Source organism: Suncus etruscus, chromosome 2 (genome assembly GCF_024139225.1).
Source record: "Suncus etruscus isolate mSunEtr1 chromosome 2, mSunEtr1.pri.cur, whole genome shotgun sequence".
Lineage (NCBI taxonomy): Eukaryota > Metazoa > Chordata > Mammalia > Eulipotyphla > Soricidae > Suncus > Suncus etruscus.
Genome location: NC_064849.1, coordinates 5,147,096 through 5,167,650, shown reverse-complemented (window position 1 = coordinate 5,167,650; position 20,555 = coordinate 5,147,096). Strand labels below are relative to the sequence as shown.

General features: G+C 49.9%; 1 protein-coding gene across 1 annotated transcript; it reads right to left on the bottom strand.

The window, feature by feature from the left end:
• Positions 1-10,716: 10,716 nt before the first annotated feature.
• On the bottom strand, positions 10,717-20,262 carry IL9R (interleukin 9 receptor). Its single transcript, XM_049768274.1, has 10 exons — positions 20,196-20,262; positions 16,223-16,330; positions 15,945-16,056; positions 15,630-15,808; positions 15,100-15,245; positions 14,656-14,854; positions 13,496-13,601; positions 12,881-12,965; positions 12,320-12,346; positions 10,717-11,166 (listed from the first exon to the last, which is right to left on the bottom strand). Exons 1-10 carry the CDS (start codon positions 20,260-20,262, stop codon positions 10,717-10,719), a joined length of 1,479 nt encoding a protein of 492 aa, XP_049624231.1.
• Between the last annotated feature and the right edge of the window lie 293 nt (positions 20,263-20,555).

Below are 20,555 nucleotides of genomic sequence, written 5' to 3'. Positions count from 1 at the left end.
CACCTTATGCCCTGCACCACCGCTCCGGCCCCAAAGTAGAGCATTTTTGCAGACATAATTTAAGAATAAGTTGCTAAATATACTCAACCAAACATTACAGCAATTGGGAAACATTCACTAGAATAGCTAAGAACCATTAAAGATCTAATAAGAATATATACTTCCCCAGAATTGTGCAAACTAATATTAAACCCACTAGAGTTGGATACATAATTATCTGTTTGCAGTGGGGCATAGAACAAAAGAGTAGCTGTTTAAAGCTATACAGGTAGAACACACAGAGTTTAACCAGCAGTATAGTGACCAATGCAAATAGGATTAAGAGAGTAAACTAGAGGAAAGTTAATTTTTGGGTGACTCCGGTGCAGGAATGTCTGAAAGCAGCTTCTCAATTGGGTTTTGGCTGGGCTTGGTTTCTCCTCCACCTTCTATGATAGGCTGCCTGGGACAGAAAGGCCTTTGGGGGATGGCATGAGAGATGGCATGGAGGTGGGCATTTGCCTTGCATGCAGAAGGACAGGGTTTGAATCCCGGCATCCCATATTCCCCCGAGCCTGCTGGGAACAATTTCTGAGCGTAGAGCCAGGAGTAGCCCCTGAGTGCTACCGGGTGTGACTCAGAAACCACGAAAGAAAGAGAAAGAGAAAGAAGAAGGCAGGGAGGGAGGGAGGGAGGGAGGGAGGAGGAAGGAAGGAAGGAAGGAAGGAAGGAAGGAAGGAAGGAAGGAAGGAAGGAAGGAAGGAAGGAAGGAAGGAAGGAAGGAAGGAAGGAAGGAAGGAAGGAAGGAAGGAAGGAAGGAAGGAAGGAAGGAAGGAAGGAAGGAAGGAAGGAAGGAAAAAGGGAGGGAGGGAGGAAGGAAGAAAGGAAGGAAGGACGGAGGCGTTTGGTACCTGGGCTGGAATCTGGGTGGGGTGGGGAGCTACCCATCTATTTCCCTGCTGTTGATCCCTCTCCAATGGGCCTTTCTTTTTGGCTTTTACCCCATCAGACCTTGATAAGCTGCTACAGGTTGGGAGGGCCAAGGTCCTCACACAAAGCACCTTCCAGAGAAAACGGTTGTGGGGTGGGTGTCTGGGACACTACCCAGTCTTTAGCTCTTCTCTTCACTGTCTGCTTCTGTCCTGCCTGAGGGGGCTCTGCCATTATGGGTGGTGGTTCAGCTGAGCAAGGAGGCTGGGGGATGAAGTGGCAAGACCTGTGTCATTTAGGACACTGGCATATCCCCCAGGTTCAGATCATTAGCAGCTTCTGTACCCCTCACTCCTTTCAAGGCCACAAACTCCACAGTCTCCCTATCTCCAACGTTCTACAGAAACTCCTGGGATTGTTTCTCTTAATAGCTGTTTGGTGAACAAGGACATCTTTGGTGTCATTTCTGCTGATAAATTCATAACCATTCTAGACATTTTTTTTGTTTGTTTTTGTTTTTGGGCCACACCCTGTGACGCTCAGGGGTTACTCCTGGCTATGCTCTCAGAAGTTGCTCCTGGCTTCTTGGGGGACCATATGGGACGCCGGGGGATCGAACCGCGGTCCGTCCTAGGCTAGCGCAGGCAAGGCAGGCACCTTACCTCCAGCGCCACCGCCCGGCCCCCATTCTAGACATTTGACCATTTGATTGGATTACTAGCACCCGGCTTGTCCACCTGATCCAGTGCTTGGGGTGTGGGGGTATCTCTGATTGAACCTTTTTTAGACTCTTGAGTCTGAAGACTTACTGGAAAATGGGGTCTCTGGTTTAGTGCCAGTAGCGAATGCTTCTGTTGATGCATGGCAGTTGGACACATCCACTGTAATGACATTTGAACCTGGATACACCCTCTTGTCATGCTGGGTATAAAAGGAAAACGACCGACCAGCTTGCAGGGGCCAGAGATGAAGCATCAACAAGATGCTGTCTGCTTTGTATCTATCCCTTTATTTTTCTTGAACCTGAACTTCTTCCCCTGGCCACCTCTGGCTGGTGAATCTCTTTCTCCCTCTCTCTGAAACCCCCTGGGTGGCAGCAGGAGGAATAAAAAAGATATTTGGTTCTATTCTCAGTCCTGGGAGGTCTCTCTACAAATGATAAATTATTGACCCTGGTAAGGTCTTTAGATTGAGAACTTGTCACCACTGGGAGGCTCCCTCCTCTTGGGGCATGTGCATGGAGAATCTACGGAACCTGGCACATACAGTTCAGATGAGAAATGCAGGTAGGTGGACCACAACAACATGAACCCATACAGAGGGGTGATGTTCTGGTGAAGGCACGGCACATTCAGTCCAGTTTGAGCAGGCCATCATGGTGATTATCTACCAGGGGTCAAATCACTCACTAGTTGAAGTTTGTTCTCAAAATCCCTGTTTGGGCACCAGGTGTAAAAATGCCCACACCCTTTATTTCCAATCCTAGGTGAGCAGGTCTGAAGAAGGGTAACCATGAAGAATTAATAAACCAAGACAATCATGAAGAAGAGAATCATGGAGTCGGAAATGTCTTCTCGCCATGTGGTCTCCAGGCCCTCCAAACCGAAACCTCTTTATTTACCAGTTTAAATCCCAACAAGAGGAGAAGGGTAGAGTGAGAGACCAAAAGTACCTACTGTAATGGACTTTCCTTTTTTTTTTTTTTTTTTTTTTTTTGGTATTTGGGTCACACCTGGCAGCACTCAGAAATTGCTCCTGGCAGGCTCAGGGGACCATATGGGATGCTGGGATTCAAACCACTGACCTTCTGCATGCAAGCCAAACACACTACCTCCATGCTATCTCTCCAGCCCCTGTAAGGGACTTTTACATGTCAAAGAGATGAGTGAAAAATAAAATGAAACTGGGGGATTCCTTTTTTGGGGGAAAAGCAAGGTGTTCCAAGAGGCTCTTGCACGATTCCCGGACAGGTAACACTCATTCACCATCAACCAGCACTCTTAGTATTTTAGCTATTTGCACCACTGATAAAATGAATACTTGGTTTATTGGTTTTCCCTAATATGTTCGTGGTAATTGCAACTTTGTCAAAAGTAATTCAGAGTTTTAGTATATGTGCTGCCAAAGTGAGCACGTAATTCAGTTTTAAGTAGGAAAAGTGAGGTCTGAAGTGATAGTACAGTGGACAGGATGTAAAACAAGTTATTTAGAAAAGTCTAGAGGTAAAATATAGCTCTGTGCCTTGTGTGCCTGATTCTGTGGGTCTCTTTCCTTGCACCAGCAATAAAAAGGAAGGAAAATAAATCTCATATACCTCCTCAGTGTTTTTAATGCCTTAAGTGTACTTTAGGAAACTCGGATTTTGGAGTTCTGTGAGGTGTTCTAAAGAAAGGGTCCTTGGGTAGCTTATGATTTGCTGCTAGTCTAGACGGCCTTATAATCAGTCTCTCACATCTGAGGAAGAGTTGTTAGAATCTCAGGGCTTGTGACTGGCCTCTGAGGTCAGGGTGGTGGCGGAGGACTATCGCTATCTGGGTAGTGTGTCCCAATTGAGCTCAGTACTCAGAAACTGTGCTGGTTGGTGGGGTAAGACTCCATAAAACTTCATGGAATAGTTCTCAAGATCTCCAGGAGACGATAACAAAGCCTCATTTATGAAATAATAAGGCATCAATCAATCTTAACCTTTTTTGTTAGACATATTTTTTTTTTTTAGATTTCTTATCACTGCTCTAAGTGACTAAACTTGAGGTTTTATCTGATTATTTTCTCATTGATAACACATTTTGACCAGGTCCCGAGCCTGTTATCTGGTGTATTTGAAAACAATTTGTTCTGGGTTTCCAAGGGTTCAGATGTTGTTGTCTTTAGGATCTGCTGCTTCTGCATTAGTTTCCCTTCTTCAGGCAACAGCTGCTGCATGGGTGAGTGGCTTCGTGAGCCAGGGGCCGTCATGCCTTTTGAGGCGGCAGACATGAAACTGGTTCTGATTGCTAAACCCTGTCATCCTTTTTCTCCTCGAAGTTATCTAATCACAAAAGGCCGGGTCAGTAGTACTGCATGTAGGGTGCTTGCCTCGTCCATAGCCCACTTGGGTTAAGTCTCTGGCATCCCATCTGGTTTCCTGAGGCCTATTTGGTATAATCCCTGAGTGAAGAAGCCAGGTAAGCCCTGCTTGCTACAGCTGGGTTTGGCCCCCAGGCCTCCAAAATAAAATAATGTTTCTTTTTTATTTATTAATATGTATTTAAACACCTTGATTACAAATATGATTGTAGTTGGGTTTCAGTCATGTAAAGAACACCCCACTTCACCGATGCATCATTTCCACCATCAATGTCCCAAATCTCCCAAAATAATGTTTCAAGAGTTTACTTTTTTGTCTTTTTCTGTGAAGGGTCAGATATTAAATGGTGCAGACTTTTGGACTGAGTTAAAATTTTAAGGCCTAAGCGGTATAACAGCTTGTAGGGTACTTGCCATAATATGGCTGACCCAGGTTCCATCCCTGGCACCCCATATAGATCCCTGAACCTGTCAGGAGAGACCCCTGTGCAGAACCAAGCTCTAAGCATTGCTCGGTATGGTCCCCAAATTTTCTTTTTGCTGCAATTCTTCTTGTAGACTATGTATCTAGGTTAATTTTTTAGAAGAGCTTCCTGGGAGCCGGGAGTCTAGCAGGAGGAGGTTTGGCAGGCCCACGCCATGCCGGAGGCCTGCTTGGCCAGGCCTAGGGGGGGTGCGGGATTTGGGTAACCCCAGCACCCCTCTGCCGCCTTGCTCCAGATCTCCAGGGCTTCCCCGGGCCACACCCCTGGGCAAGCCGGTGAGTTGGGTCCCTTGGTGGAGCTTGAAGGACCGTAGGCCTTCCCCCACTATCCATGCGGCTCCTTAGGGAGGGTCTGGGTGGGGCTCTGAACTTCTGTTCTCCCAGCTTCTTGAAGGATCTCTCCTTCCTGGGAGCCGGGAGTCAAGCAGGAGGAGGTTTGGCAGGCCCACGCCATGCCGGAGGCCTGCTTGGCCAGGCCTGGGGGGGGTGCGGCATTTGGGTAACCCCAACACCCCTCTGCCGCCTTGCTCCAGATCTCCAGGGCTTCCCCGGGCCACACCCCTGGGCAAGCCGGTGAGTTGGGTCCCTTGGTGGAGCTTGAAGGACCCTAGGCCTTCCCCCACTATCCATGCGGCTCCTTAGGGAGGGTCTGGGTGGGGCTCTGAACTTCTGTTCTCCCAGCTTCTTGAAGGATCTCTCCTTCCTGGGAGCTGGGAGTCAAGCAGGAGGAGGTTTGGCAGGCCCACGCCATGCCGGAGGCCTGCTTGGCCAGGCCTAGGGGGGGGTGCGGGATTTGGGTAACCCCAGCACCCCTCTGCCGCCTTGCTCCAGATCTCCAGGGCTTCCCCGGGCCACACCCCTGGGCAAGCCGGTGAGTTGGGTCCCTTGGTGGAGCTTGAAGGACCCTAGGCCTTCCCCCACTATCCATGCGGCTCCTTAGGGAGGGTCTGGGTGGGGCTCTGAACTTCTGTTCTCCCAGCTTCTTGAAGGATCTCTCCTTCCTGGGAGCCGGGAGTCAAGCAGGAGGAGGTTTGGCAGGCCCACGCCATGCCGGAGGCCTGCTTGGCCAGGCCTAGGGGGGGGTGCGGGATTTGGGTAACCCCAACACCCCTCTGCCGCCTTGCTCCAGATCTCCAGGGCTTCCCCGGGCCACACCCCTGGGCAAGCCGGTGAGTTGGGTCCCTTGGTGGAGCTTGAAGGACCGTAGGCCTTCCCCCACTATCCATGCGGCTCCTTAGGGAGGGTCTGGGTGGGGCTCTGAACTTCTGTTCTCCCAGCTTCTTGAAGGATCTCTCCTTCCTGGGAGCCGGGAGTCAAGCAGGAGGAGGTTTGGCAGGCCCACGCCATGCCGGAGGCCTGCTTGGCCAGGCCTAGGTGGGGTGCGGGATTTGGATAACCCCAGCACCCCTCTGCCGCCTTGCTCCAGATCTCCAGGGCTTCCCCGGGCCACACCCCTGGGCAAGCCGGTGAGTTGGGTCCCTTGGTGGAGCTTGAAGGACCCTAGGCCTTCCCCCACTATCCATGCGGCTCCTTAGGGAGGGTCTGGGTGGGGCTCTGAACTTCTGTTCTCCCAGCTTCTTGAAGGATCTCTCCTTCCTGGGAGCCAGGAGTCAAGCAGGAGGAGGTTTGGCAGGCCCACGCCATGCCGGAGGCCTGCTTGGCCAGGCCTAGGGGGGGTGCGGGATTTGGGTAACCCCAGCACCCCTCTGCCGCCTTGCTCCAGATCTCCAGGGCTTCCCCGGGCCACACCCCTGGGCAAGCCGGTGAGTTGGGTCCCTTGGTGGAGCTTGAAGGACCCTAGGCCTTCCCCCACTATCCATGCGGCTCCTTAGGGAGGGTCTGGGTGGGGCTCTGAACTTCTGTTCTCCCAGCTTCTTGAAGGATCTCTCCTTCCTGGGAGCCGGGAGTCTAGCAGGAGGAGGTTTGGCTGGCACTGGTAATCTCTGTCCAGTCTACATTTTCAGAATCGCACAAGAAACATTAATAGTACTCTCACAAGAAACATTAATAGCACTCACTATCATTGAATTATGTTTTTATGTATGCAGAATGTCCATTTTGTACTCTGCCCTTTTGCATACCCCTTCATAAGTTCATATTTCTCTTTAACTTCTTTAACTCCTATCATCATTACTCCTTTTTTACCCTTTCTAACTTAAGTACTCTTGAGTCCTAATTCACAGACCAAAGTGGTGCCCTAGAGTTAACACCCACACAACTATTTTAAAAGGCATAAAAAGGACACATATCTTTTCAACATTTTATGGGTGTTTTCTTTGACGGCTATAACTTTTGCTAAATACTTTCTTATACAGTGATGATCCCCCCCCCATTTTTTTTTATCTTCTCTTTGTGAACTGCTCAATATGGAATTTGGTGTGAAAGAATCCCTCAGTTTAATACTTATGTTTGAACCAAGTCATGGGTCTTGTTGGAAATGTTCTTATGCCCCCATATATCTGATAACACCACGTGGCTTTATATCTTATTTGCGTAGGCACACTGACATGGGAAAATACTATACATACCAATAAGTTCTTATCTAATAGAAATGGGAACACACAAATCTTGTAGTACAATGAGACCTTACACCCTGAACATTGACATAAAGACCTGGCACAGGCCTCAGAAGAATGGGCATTCTCCATTTACCCCTTCATCTACAGAAGACATTTACAAAACATCCAAGGTTGTATATAACATCACCCGGAGGCATTCCTGTACCAGGGACGACCCTACAGCTGCTCTGACATCGATCTACTCAAAAGAGACATCCCTTAACACTGAGAAGACAACAAGAACAATGACCTGTTTACTGGACAGGGCTTGCTGTATTGCCCCTTTATGGTGAGGTTTGTCTATAACATCACCTGGAAGCAATCCTCTACCACGGAAGACCCTACCACTGCTCAGACATCGTCCTGCTCAAAAGAGACTTCCCTTAACACTGAGAAGACTTAACAACAAGAACAACCTGCTTATAGGACAGGGCTTCCTGCATTCCCCTTTCATGGTGAGGTGAAACGAGAAGGCACTCCTCATCACGACTTCAATGTAGGACATGCAGATTCCAGAATCTTTAATACAGAAACATGAGACCAACAACAGAGACTGTGTGATAAGTGTGTTGGCGCTACGGACAATGTCTTGGAGCGAACGATAACTTTCCTGAGGCCTAGAGCTGGTCTTATGCCAGGAAACTTCAGGGGTAGGATCTCTTTGTATTTAGGCCAAGGCTATTCCTTTCCATGCCTCTCATATTTTGGTGGGCCTATGCAAACAACAATTGCCACTCTAACACCGTTTTTACTGTGCTCCTTTGACTCTAATCCTTAAAACACACCCACTTAAAATTTGAGGTTAACTTAAGCTAATATGCATGTACATGGAAATGTAAAAAACACTATGCCTCTAATGTTTAAGGAGTTACGTAAGTTTGATGGCTTTAGATTGCCTTGTGTGCTGTTAAGAAATATTATAATGTGCTACAATCTGGGGACTTGAGGGAAAAAGTAATTGCACATGGATTCTGTTTTATTTATCTTAACTTTCTTTGGTGAAAATTCAAAGTTAAGATATCAGCAAGGGGACTTCTTCTGATAATTATGTTATGGGTGATTGTCCTTCCACTGTAACTTTACCTTATCCTCTTTCTTTGCATCTTTTGTTCTCATAATTCATAATAAAAAATTATAAAAAAAAAAAAAAAAAAAAAAAAAAAAAAAGAAAATAAAAAAAAAAAAAAAAAAAAAAAAAAAAAAAAAAAAAAAAAAAAAAAAAAAAATTTTTTAGAAGAAACAATTGATAAGTATCAGTAAGATATGAATTCCTCTACGGCTCAAAGAAACCACTTCAAGACATTTTTTTCTTTTTGGGTTTTTTGTTGTTGATTTTTGATGTTTGCTATGGAACTCAGGGTCTCACACTTGAAGTCTGCATTCTCGCTCTGAGCTACATCCCCATTCCTCATTTACCAAATTCTTAATGGACTGTTGATATTGCTTTATCATCTTTAACTTTCAAAAGTACTCACTGCAAAGCCCATATCTTAGTTTTGTTTTCTCTGGACATCTTCAGTTGCCATCACTGAACAGAAGTCACCAGTTGAAACCCTTTTCTTGCTGGATTATCACGTGAAGTTTGATTTAGTTATACACATTTTATTTTATTTTTTAGAGGGTTTGTTTTGTTTTGAGGCCACTTGTGATGCACAGGGGTTACTCCTGACTCTGCACTCAGGAGTCACACCTGGCAGTGCTAAGGGAATTGTATGTGATGCCAGAGCTAAAACCCAGGTCAGCTGCATGCCAGGCAAATGCCCTATCCACTATCCTATTGTTCCGGCTTCTCTTTAGTTTTCCTGAATAAATTTTATACATAGAGAATAATGACAAATGGTCTGTTAATAATGATGTGTCCATTGGATGCATCATTTACAATAAACACAATTCCTTGGCATCTAATTTGGTAAAAATAATCCAGTATACCAGGCTATAGAAGCCTGATTTAGGGCCCGAGGGTCAGATCCTAAACCAACCGAGTGTCTCTGAAGAATGGTTTTCACAGAGCAGTGTCAAGATATTATTCTCCAGGTTTCCCCCCTGTATAAGCAGTCTTGGCAGCTATGGTATATGGTCACCAATAGGACCCAGCACTTTTTTTTTTGGTTTTTGGGTCACACCCGATAGCACTCAGCAGTTACTACTGGCTCTATGCTCAGAAATTGCTCCTGGCAGATTCAAGGGTACCATATGGGATGCTGGGATTTGAACCATCGACCTTCTGCATGCAAGGCAAATGCCTTACTTCCATGCTATCTCTCCAGCACTTTTGAACTCACTCTCGGCAGTGTGGTAGCCATAGATGTCAGACCGAGTGTGACTTTCAATGCAGCTATGGATGCCAACTTTGGAATCACAAATTCTCGCCCAGCAATTAAAACAATGTATACTCTTGTTAGATTACAGGTATTTGGGGGAGCCTGGGGGTGTCTGTGACCACACCTTGTGGTACTTTGGTTAGTCCCAGCTCAATGCTCCCTGTAGTGCTTGCTGGATTAGCTGGGAGAGATGCTGGGAATCCAACTTGGGCCTCCCACATGCAAAGCATGTGCTTTTTTTTGTTTGTTTGTTGTGTTTTTTTTTCTTGTTTTGGGGCCATACCCAGTGGTGCTCAGGGGTTACTCCTGGCTCTGTGCTCAGAAATCAGGACCATATGAGATGCCGGGGATTGAGCCTGGGTCAGCTGCGTGCAAGGCAAATACCTTACTGCTGTGCTCATGTGCTTGTTTTTAAGGATGGGCTGAATTTCATCTGTAGGCTGTAGTTTGCTAACCAATCCCTAGTGTATCTTGGCTGTGAGGATTTACATAGCTTAGCATCTGTCAAGTTCTTAGGTGCAATACTGATGTACAGCATTCCTTGCTGTCTTGTACATTTTATTGGCCAAACCCAAGGTGCATAGCCAGAGTAATTTAATATTGCAGTAAAAGTTTGAGCCTTGAAAGCCTTACAGGCATTCAGGTACCACCTAGAGAAAGTCTGTGGTTCAGATGAACACTGTTCCTGCCTCCACAGGAGAGCCTTCCCATTGGGGGGTTCACATGCAGGTGGTCTAGGTCCCTCTCACCCACAGGAGCCACACAGAGCCCTATAAATACACATCCGGGGCTCCCCAGGAAGTGGATTCATGCCAGTATTTTTAACTTGGTTAGAGCTGAGGACATCTGCACCTTACTTCCCGTCCACACCAGTGCTCTCTGGACACTAAAGATACATTCTGGGTGCTGCCCCCAGGCCCCACTGACCAGCATCCGGCTCAGCTGAGACTCCCCCTTTAAACCTTGGGAGCCCCCAGGCACACAGAGGTCAAGGATGACCATGTGTGTTTTTAAAAGAAGGGCCTTGATGGGACGATGGGGGCAGCAAGTACAATTCTCCCAGGTCCAGCTTCCCTTAACCCCCAATTTTTGGCTATCCTGATAAATACAGAGATGTTAGCAAGGGCTGAGGTGATAGTTCTCAGCAGATTAGGGCCTGGGCCGCAGTGTGGGGTCAGTGCTCAGGGCTCTTGCCTTTCTCCAGAAGGGGATGTGTCCACTTGGTGGGTCTCCTTGGCAGAGGGTTTTACTCAGTCAGAGGTCAGCTCTCAAAACTTCCCTTCCTTCCCCAGAGTTCAGCACTTCCACACTTTTGAGCTGTCTGCCAAGGGTTGGAGGAAAATGTCCCCCAGGTCCTGGTGGGGTTGTCCCTGGGGTCTCACGTCAGGTGCTGACCAGCTCCCACACAGGCATATTCCTGCTGGGCATCCCCAGTTGACTGGGCACAGGAAAGGCCCTGGGCCCTGGCCAGGATGGGCACAAAGCTCTGCCTTGTGCCTGTGGAGCCTGAAGTGAAACCCCCATCAGAGCAGCTCAGGGCGCAGTAGTCAGTGCTGCCTGCTGGCCCTCTGGAAGCTGGACTAGGGGGTCTGGCTAGGCCCCAGTCCTCCTGCGGCAGGTATGCCAGAGGAGGCCCCGCCTCCACATGTCCCACTGGTGTATCCTGTACTCCCAAGCTCTCCTTCTTCAGGCCAAGTTTCCAGGGTTCTGCAGGATCACACATGAGCAAATCAATGGATTCCAGGATAGCAGGGTCCGAGACTCCTGATGAGGTACTGGCAAAGGCCTCGTTGGACCTCAGGTTAACTTTGTGGGATCCTGTCCAGGTCTGAGATAGTACGAAAGAGAGGATTATCAGACAACTGTCCTGGACTTTCCCTCTTCTCCAGGAAGTCCTCCTGGCATTCTAGCATCACATTCTAGAATGTCTAGAATACTCTCAGCCCAAGTATTGTATCTCCCTGACCTTTCCACAGCTCCTTGTGTCCCTGAAGTAATAGGGACTAAGGAGAAAAAATGCCGAGTGCTGCAGTGGGTTCTTTTTGTGTGTGTGTGGGGGGGGGGGGAAACCAGCAGCATTCAGGGGTTATTCTCTGCACTCAGAAATCACTCCTGGCAGGCTTGGGGGACCTATACGGGATGTTGGTGATCAAACCAGGGTCAGTCCCAGGTAGGCCATGTGCAAGGCATTCTACTGCTGTGCTATTGCTTCGGCCCCTCACAGTGCTTTTTATTTCAGAAGCTGCATAGGTCAAGCACTCACCTTCATCCTGATTCCCCTCACCCATATGCATATGCACATACAAGACATGTCAACCCTGTAGGGTACTTATCTGAGACCCACCCATTTCTGGGAGGGGTCTTGGGAACCGGATAATAGGTGTGACTTTACCTGCAAGACCCGGCCCATTCCTGGGAGGTGTCTTGGAATAGGTAGATAAACCCGGAAGCCAGGGGATTAAGGGTCTTTGCCTTTTGGCCCTGCTGGGCTCTCGAAGGGAGATGGCTGAAAGAGGATAAGACGCAGGGCAAGCCTAGAATGGCTAAATGCTTGAAAGGTTATGAGTAGGCCACACACATGTGGTGGATAGGGCATGAATAAAGTTGTTGCTTCCTGACGCCTGCGTGTGAGTGAGTGATTTCACCTGGGCCTGGGACTCACCGGCTGCATGGGGATGAAGCCACGTGGCTGGGGCCTAAGCACAAAGGCCTCCATCCATCGCCATCCAGCCCCATCGTTATTTATTTCACACAACAAACCCTATGTATCTATGTATCTATATATCATGCAGTATATATATACACACAAGAGAACAAACATACAGGTCTGTGAGTCCATGCACATATCATGTGCATTTCTGTACTTGGACACAGCAGAATTATTGGGTTTTGAGGCCAGAACCTCTGGGGCCTGTTCCCTGTTGGATCAGAGTATGTGCTGGAAGCAAGATAGCCTCCATGCTAGTGACTAGCATGCTCACCCGTAAACCCTCCCCTAGATGCAGACACTGCAGTTTCAGAGAAGAGGCCAGAGAGGGCCAGCTCCCACTCCTTTCCAGTAGTTTGCAACCTCAGGACTTCAGAGAGGCTGCAACAGCAATGTCATGACAACCTATAATTTTCTCTCACACCTGGTGATGCTTAGGGGTTACTCCTGGTTATGCGCTCAGAAATCGCTCCTGGCTTGGGGACCACACAGGACACTGGGTATCAAACCACAGTCCATCCTAGGCTAGTGCAGGCAAGGCAGACGTCTTACCACTTGCGCCACTGCTCTGGCCCCGACAACCTATAACTTTCTGCCATCCACCGTGGACGAAACATTGGTAGAAACTAAAGCAACATTTTCCTTCCTTGGAGTTTGTGTGTAAATGGAAACATAGCATGTCTGCCTATGCTGCTGTAACTGACCAAAGGTGACTGACCTTTGATGACTGGCCAAAGGTGCCCATGCTGCTGTGAACCCTTCCCCAAAGATTCCTAACCTTGCCCAGTCCTCCTGGGGTCGCTTTTGCTTCCTACCTCAAAGAGCCTCAACTCACCTGAAAGTTTCCATTGTGCACCTTGTAGAGCGGTTGGAAGAATGCTGCCGGGGAGGGGACATTCTTATAGAAGGTTCTCTTCACCCTGAGTCCAGGAGAATATTGGGAGTGAGGTAGAGCAGGAAGCCTGGGGTCCCAGCATGAGTCTAGCATCCTTCCAACAGGCAAGTTCTCGCCCCTTCCTGGACCCAGACCTCCCAGGGCAACAACCTCTGGCCATTCAAATGATCGGTGCCGAGGTACTGTCCTCTCAAAGCCATGGTGTGGTTTAGTGGTGACGAGGAAGTGGCAGCACCTCCAGAGACCCACTGGTGTCATGAGCAGGCCAGCATATCAGATGCTCTCTGCTCCCTGCACAAGAATTCTCAAACCCAACAGGTTCAAATCCAGCTTGTGGAGCTGGACCTCCTGTGGAGCCAGACCTCAAAGACACACAGGAGTACTTGGGCACAAACGTGCAAGCACAATCACACAGTCATCTTGGCACATTTGTTCACTCACATTCACCCAAGCCTGGAATCACTGAGGTTCATGCGCCCACATTCCCACGCACAGTCGCACACATTCCCATGGACACATTCTCACTCTCACATTCCCTCCCGCTGGCTTACTGACCTGGGAGCCAGCTTGAACAGAAGGTAGGTGAGGCTGGTGAGTAGGACCAGGATGCACACAGTGACAAGGGCATTGTGGGGCTGTCCCAAAGGTGAGTTCCGGTGGCCTGTGAGTATAAGGGAAAGTTACAGGGGCCGGAGAGATAGCATGGAGGTAAGGCACTTGCCTTTCATGCAGAAGGCCAGTGGTTCGAATCCCGGCATCCCATATGGTTCCCTGAGCCTGCCAGGAGCAATTTCTGAGCAGAGAGCCAGGAGGAACCCCTGAGCTTCTGGGTGTGACCCAAAACCCAAAACAAACAAACAAACAAACAAACAAATAAATAAATAAGGAAAGTTACAGATGCCTCCAAAGCAGAATATTCTTCCAACCCCCTTGGTGAAGGCACCTGGCAAGGGTCCAGAGTCCAAGTACAAAGGCAGCAGTCCTGGCAGTCCTGAGGGCCTTTCTGAAACCTTGGGGTCATCCTGCTTCCTGGGTCTCCCTACCACACACCTGTGCTTGTGGCCCCATCCCCCCATTCTTCCTGGGCAACCTGATCTTACCTGCAAGACCCCGCCCATTCCTGGGAGAGGTCTTGGGAAAGTTAGATAAGGCCTTTGACCCAGGGGATTGAGGTCTTTTGCCGGGATGGAGGTTGAAGGAGACTTGGATGAAAGAAGTAAGATGTAGGGCTAGCTAAGAATGGCAAATGCTTAAATAGGTTTATGATATAGGCCACACAGATGCTGGCCAGGACAATAAAGATGTTATCTCTCATGAAGCCTGTCTGAGTGAGTCTGATTCCCCCCACGACCACCTGAAGATAATGACCTGCTGGTTAATGAGGGATGGAGCCACATGGCCGGGGCCTAAGGACAAAGGCCTCCATCTCCATCCAAGCCCATCTTAAGGGCTGTTTTTCTACAGTGCTCTTGAGGGCCATCAAGGCTTTCTAGTCCCTCTATTAGCAGAGCCCAGTTGTCCCTTAGGAGTTCAGGGGTGTGTGACCAGACTCCAGAAATGGGCAAACCTGAGGCTGGAGCCGTAGTACAGCGACCTCTGAGTCCAGTTGGAGAAGCAGGGAACTTTGTAGGGAGAAGATCCAGAGGGTGGGAGGGAAAGGCCTGAATGGGGAGACCCTGCCCAGAGCCTCAGAGGGCAGCTGCAGGGCAGCACACCTTGTCTCTGGGGAGAGGGGAACCACACAGGCTGGCTCCATTCACTCCACTGGCCCTCGTAGCGGTTTTCCAGCATCTCATCCTCCTGTGTGGTCATCTGGACACGCAGTTTGGCCTCATAGGTAGAGCCAGGCTTCAACTCGATGGCCTCGAGTATGATCCTGGAGACTCCCACAATTCGATCCTTGTGCCTGGCCTGCTGTGGGGTCAGAGACAGGGAGCAGGTTGGAGGTAATCAGGTTGAGGACAGAGCCATGCAATGTCCAAAGAACACACAAAATCAACGGCTGGCTCACATCTGCTCTTCCCACAGGTGCCTGTGCACAAACTCACACAGGCTGCAGATACCCTTGTGTGCATACATTCCAGCCACAATCTCCATCTCTTCCATGAGGAAGATGAGGAGCTACGCCAGGCTGCTGCCCCCCATGGAGAGCCAATTACCTCCCAAGCTTCTTCCTGTCTCTTGAAGGACAGTTCGTAGCTGAATAAGGAGCCCAACGGCTCCAATTCAGGACTGGTAGCCCAGCTCAGCACACAGTGGTCAGAGCTGACATTGCTGTGCAGGTCAAAGGGAGGGTCCAACTTCACTGGAACAGAAAGAGGCCACATGAGCCATCTGAGATCTGCCCGCTAGGACTTGGTCCAGGCCATTTCAGAAAAAAAAAAAAGCTCAGAATCCAGAGAAATCCCAGGAGGAATAGACAGGACACCAAGGACCCCTCTTTCCTCACTCCCCAGACAAGGTTCCTTGCAAATCTCCTTCCTTTCCTGCAGCTACCTGGGAAAGCACTTCCCCATCTTTCCAGAGTTTCTCCAACTCCAAGCTTCTTCATTGTCCTCATCCCCAATGTCCAATCCTAAGTGTCCCTTTCCTGCCAGATTTCAGCTGTCTCCCCAGTGCAACTCACTTGGCAGTGCCCTGGAATCTTCCTCACACAAGAGTTCTCCCACCCAGGCAGCTCAGACCTCACCGTATTTCCGGGGCAGATAATCTGAGATCTGACAGGTGACCAGCTCCTTTCCAGACACACGGTGGTGTAAAGTGATGGTGAAGTTGTCAGAGGACACAAGCACATTTTCCTCTGGTAGATGCACTGTGCAGGTATTGTCCCGGAAAATGCAGCGTGACTGGATGTCTGGTTCGTGGTTACTGGAAATAGCACACACACACACACACACACACACACACACACACACACACACACACACACACGTGCCAGTGGACCAATGTCTCCTGTAGCCCCTTGTCCTGCCCCTGCCGAGGAGGGCCTGCCTTCCACACTTACCTAGTGAACAAGAGCCAGGGGTCTGTGTACTGAGCCCAGTTAGGAGCAGACCAGTGGCAGTCAATCCTGAGGATGTTGTTGTTGAGGCAGAGGAAATCTCTAGCACAGGGCCCTGGGCACAGTGACTGGTGTGAGGGAAGGAGGTGGCTGGCAGTAGACACCTTCTCAGGCTCAGGCTGTAATGCTCAGGATGCTCTGACTGAGCACTTTCCAGACCTTCCCCTGTGCAGTCAGACCCATGACAGCCTCCCCTCCAGCCCTCTTTCCACCTGCCTCACCTCCAGGTTCTGTGACAGAGATGCTGGTACCAGCCCAGGAGCCCATGCAGGTGAAGAAGAGGAACCAGGTGCTCATCTTGTGCTGGGTGTGGTTCTCCCAGGTCCGACCTGCAAAGGTTTGTGGTTCTTAGGATCTCAGTGTGCTCCCTTGAGGTCCCCCTGTCAGGGTTTTTTTTCCAAGCATGTCACAGCCATAATGTATCTGCCACTCACAGGACCCCAGCAAGGTGCTTTGACCTCACTGGACTCCCAGCTACAGTTCACAGGGGGCCACTCCCCAAAGGATCTCCCCCTAGTGATTCTGGTCCCAGATACCTGAGTTGTGACACTGTGAATCTCCCTACCCCCGCCCCAGTACTTGCAACCCCTGCCATCCCAGCCGCTACCCCTAGTCCTAGGGCTGGTTCTTGCATATAATCCACCACTGCAGATAATATTTCCATAATTTCTGTGGATCAACTGTGCCTGTTGTTTGATGGTATTTTTTGGTCCATTCCCAGTAGTGCTTGGGGCTTACTCCTGGCTCTGTACTTCGAGATCTTATTCGTGGCTGGCCTTGAGGGATCTGTTGGTTGCTGGGGATCAAGGCCAGATTGGCTGTGTGCAAGGCTAGTACCCTCCCCGCTGTTCTATGCATCTGGCCCCTCAGCTGCGTAACAAGCATTTCCCCTGCATATTCCACAATAGCCATGGCCAGTTGCTCCCAGACAAGAGAGCAGAATCCTAAAGAGGGGAGGGCTTTTGTCAATATTTTGTGATTGGCACCTGGCATTGCTCAGGTTAGGGGTTTCCTCCCAGGGTGCACCTGGGGATCTTAAGTGCTACTGGAAATTGAACCTGGGTTAGCCACAAACAAAGGCAGTGCCTTTCTCATGTACCATCCCTCTGACCCCCAGAAGGTAATTATTGTGGTGGCATACTCAGGTGGTGCTCAGGGTTCCTGACCCCAGTACTCAGGGGTCACTCCTGGTAGGGCTCGGGGGACTATCTGTAGTGCCACAACTCAAACCCAGGATCAGCATGTACAAGGCAAACACCCTACTCACTTGTCCACTCCAGCCCCAGAAAGTCATTCTCATTCCCCCCTTTTTTTTTTGTTATTGTTTTTGTTTTACACCCAGCAGCCCTCAGGGGTTCCTCCTGGCTCTACACTCAGAAACTGCTCCTGCCAGGCTCGAGGGACCATATGGGATGCCAGGATTTAAACCACCGTCCTTCTGCATGCAAGGCAAATGCCTTACCTTCAATGCTATCTCTCCGGCCCTGTCATTCTCATTCCTATACCATTGATAGACCCGGGATCAAGCTCAGTGACCAAGCACTCACCATGTATGTGTGAAGCCCTGGGTTCTGTTTCCTGTGCCATATGATCCCTGAGCACAGACCTCGGTGCCAAACTAAATCCGAACAGCTCCGAGTTCTGCTGGCGTGGCTCTCATGAAACAAGCAGCCCACAGACCTGCACTGCTTGTCTCCTCACTATCGGGGGTGGGGGTGAGACAAGGAGAACAGAGGTGAGCTGCTTCAGACCAGGAACGGGTGCTAGGAGGAGTTTGGCTGCAGGGAGGTAGCTGACATCCTGTCCCCTGCTGTCAGCTGCAGATGGGGTTCTGATACCTCCTAAGCACGAAGAGGGACTAGCCTGGTTATGCAAGCCTGATGGATGATAAGAGGCAGCAGACAGACCACAGCACATAAGGTACCCACTGTCAATCTCTCTGTAGCCAGCTCCATGCCAAGCCCATCCTCTACCCCCAGCAGACCAGCATTGAGTCCATAGCAGAAGATCCTATGCTAGAGAGAGGACACCGGCCTTGCTCTGAACATGGCTGATGCTAATCTGCACATGGCACCTCCTGGGTCCCCTCAGTAGTGATCCCAAACACAGAGTCAGATCAAGCCCTAGTACTGCTGGGTGTGATCCAACACACCTCCCCACCTTCCCAGACAACCTAGGAAGGACCTGGCTAACCTCAGGAAGACGCTGCTCCCTTTCTTGGGGTGAGCAGACGCTATGTTGCTGGTGCAGCAGAACCCATTTCCTGTTGCAGCAGTTGACTGGGCAGGCAGGGGAATAGATGGATGACAGCCCTTCAGAGGGTCTGAAACCAGGCTGAGGTGCTCCAGGTCCTGAGAAGGCAGACTGGTGCACAGAGACCCATGGGGACAGGTTCAGAAGATAGGCCCAGGTCTTTAAGGGCAGGCCTGTGCCTCTATACAGACTGAGGGCAGTGCAGCCACAGGTCACAGAGTGACCCAGGAGCATGGGTTTTCGATTCAACACAGATGCAGCTGTGTGGAGGACAAAGCCCAGACAGGGAAGCAGCACATCCGAGTGTGACTCTCTCTGGGGACGGCCTGTCCTCAGCTTGTGCCTTGAGCACAGTCATGAGTCTAGGCCAGGCCACTGTCTCAGGGGCTGACCAGTCTGCCCTGGCTCCTTGGTGCCTGCATAAGACACTTAAAAACTGACTTAAGGGGCCGGGTGGTGGCGCTAAAGGTAAGGTGCCTGCCTTGCCAGCGCTGCCTTGGACGGACCGCGGTTCGATCCCCCGGTGTCCCATATGGTCCCCCAAGCCAGGAGCAACTTCTGAGCACATAGCCAGGAGTAACCCCTGAGCGTTACCGGGTGTGGCCCAAAAACCAAAAAAAAAAAAAAAAAAAAAAAACTGACTTAAGAGTCAGTTTCCTTCCAGAGCTCTATCCCTTTGCGTAGTTGCTGATAGGTTGTTAGGGTGTCCCCTGAGCATCTACCATCAGGTGTACACCCAGATGAGTAAGACACGAGGCCTGCTCCCCTCAACAAACTGAACCCTGTAGTGTGCAGGGACTTTACCTAGAAGTATGGCTGTAAAAGGGAGTCCTGGCATCACCTGCAGGCCACCCCAAGCTACTTTGGGGGTGACCCATGCTCTAGGCAGGAAAGACTTGGAATGATTGAAGGCACATAGCAAGGAGGCCAAGAGTGAGAAAAATCAAAGTGGTAGAAGAGTGACCACCGGCTACTTCTGAGTGTTTTTTAGGGTGTTAGTATTAGCACAGAGGGATGGAACTGAGGGGAAGAATATGCAGAATGATCTCTTACTTTGGTCTCTGCTGTAGTCATTCTCACCGGCTTTCCAATGCCCCTTCCTCCCTAAAGTCCCCGGGCATGTGGTCCTGAAGTGGCTTTCCTGCCACTGGGCCTCATATTTTCTTATGGCCATCACAAAAGACCCCCCAGCCCCAGACTGCCCACTTGCCTTCATCTACATAAGGATCTGCTCAATCAGTGAAGTAAAGAGTCTGCCTCAGTTTTCCCTCTCTAACCCCCCTCACTGCACCCCAACCTGCCTGTCTCCCATTCGGATTGTTCACATGTATGTGTGGACTCCTAATGGCGCCCAGGCAAGCACATGGAGCATAGCCAAAAAGCTGACACTCCCCAAACCCATGTCCAGGGTTTGTGCACAGGCCCCCTCACTGTGAGGAGGGGTGCCTCCTGAGGCCTGTGCTGATGAGTTGTCGGGAAGCCAGATAGACTCACCTTCCCAAGAGCATCTGCCTGGTGCCATGGGACTCTGAGGGGTGCTGGAAAAGCACTCCAGGCCTGGAAGGGGATTGCCAGCTGATGATCCGTGCTTTTGTAGCTCCTAGGTCTTTTCAAGGGAGAACAACACAGCAATGATCTGTGTGCTAATTGTCGACTAATGCTCCGCCCACATCTGAAACCACAGAGCAGAGTCTTAGCAGCTCAGGTGGTGGGGTGCTATTACCTCACCCATCACATTCAGTCCTGTCACTCCTAGGTACCCCTGAAGGCATCACCCTGCTCACACACATTCAGTCTCGAGGGGTATCACTTGTCACTTGGAACACTAAGTTTGCCAGACAGGGAGATGTGCAAATGACCCTCATTTTTTTGGGCACCTACCCCCTCTGTCCAGAAACAGCACAGATGTCTGTGAAATGAGCTCCAGGAGGCAGCACTCACCTAGGTACAAAGTAGTGGCTGCACCCTCTTCTGGCTCTTTCCAGAGGTGCAGGTTCTCCTCACCCATCCAGGCATCTCTAAGTCTGAGGTCCCATACAGCTTGAGCTCAGGCTTCAGTACCCAAAGAGAAACAGAGACTGGCATCCTGTTAGCACACCCAGATGGAAGCCCTCTGACAAATGTAGCCTAAATCCTGCATCCAGTCCAATTTGGCAGTCATTCATACCTGCTGTAAGTCTCATCTTTTTCTTTTTCGGTTTTTAGTTTGCTACAGAACACATCGAGACTTCCTCCTGGAACTGTGCTCATGGGGTCCACCTGGTGGAGCTCATGTGACCCTTTGTGGTGCAGGAGAGTAAA

What these genes read in the sequence shown, in the direction of transcription:
- IL9R (XM_049768274.1), bottom strand. Translation starts at nt 20,262, where the DNA reads ATGGGTGAGGAGAACCTGCACCTCTGGAAAGAGCCAGAAGAGGGTGCA. An exon ending in CCCCTCTCCCCAGAGACAAG is followed by an intron (nt 13,602 to 14,655) that starts GTGTGCTGCCCT and finishes TTATACTCACAG; the next exon opens with GCCACCGGAACTCACCTTTG. An exon ending in ATCTAGGGGAGGGTTTACGG is followed by an intron (nt 11,167 to 12,319) that starts GTGAGCATGCTA and finishes GTACTATCTCAG; the next exon opens with ACCTGGACAGGATCCCACAA.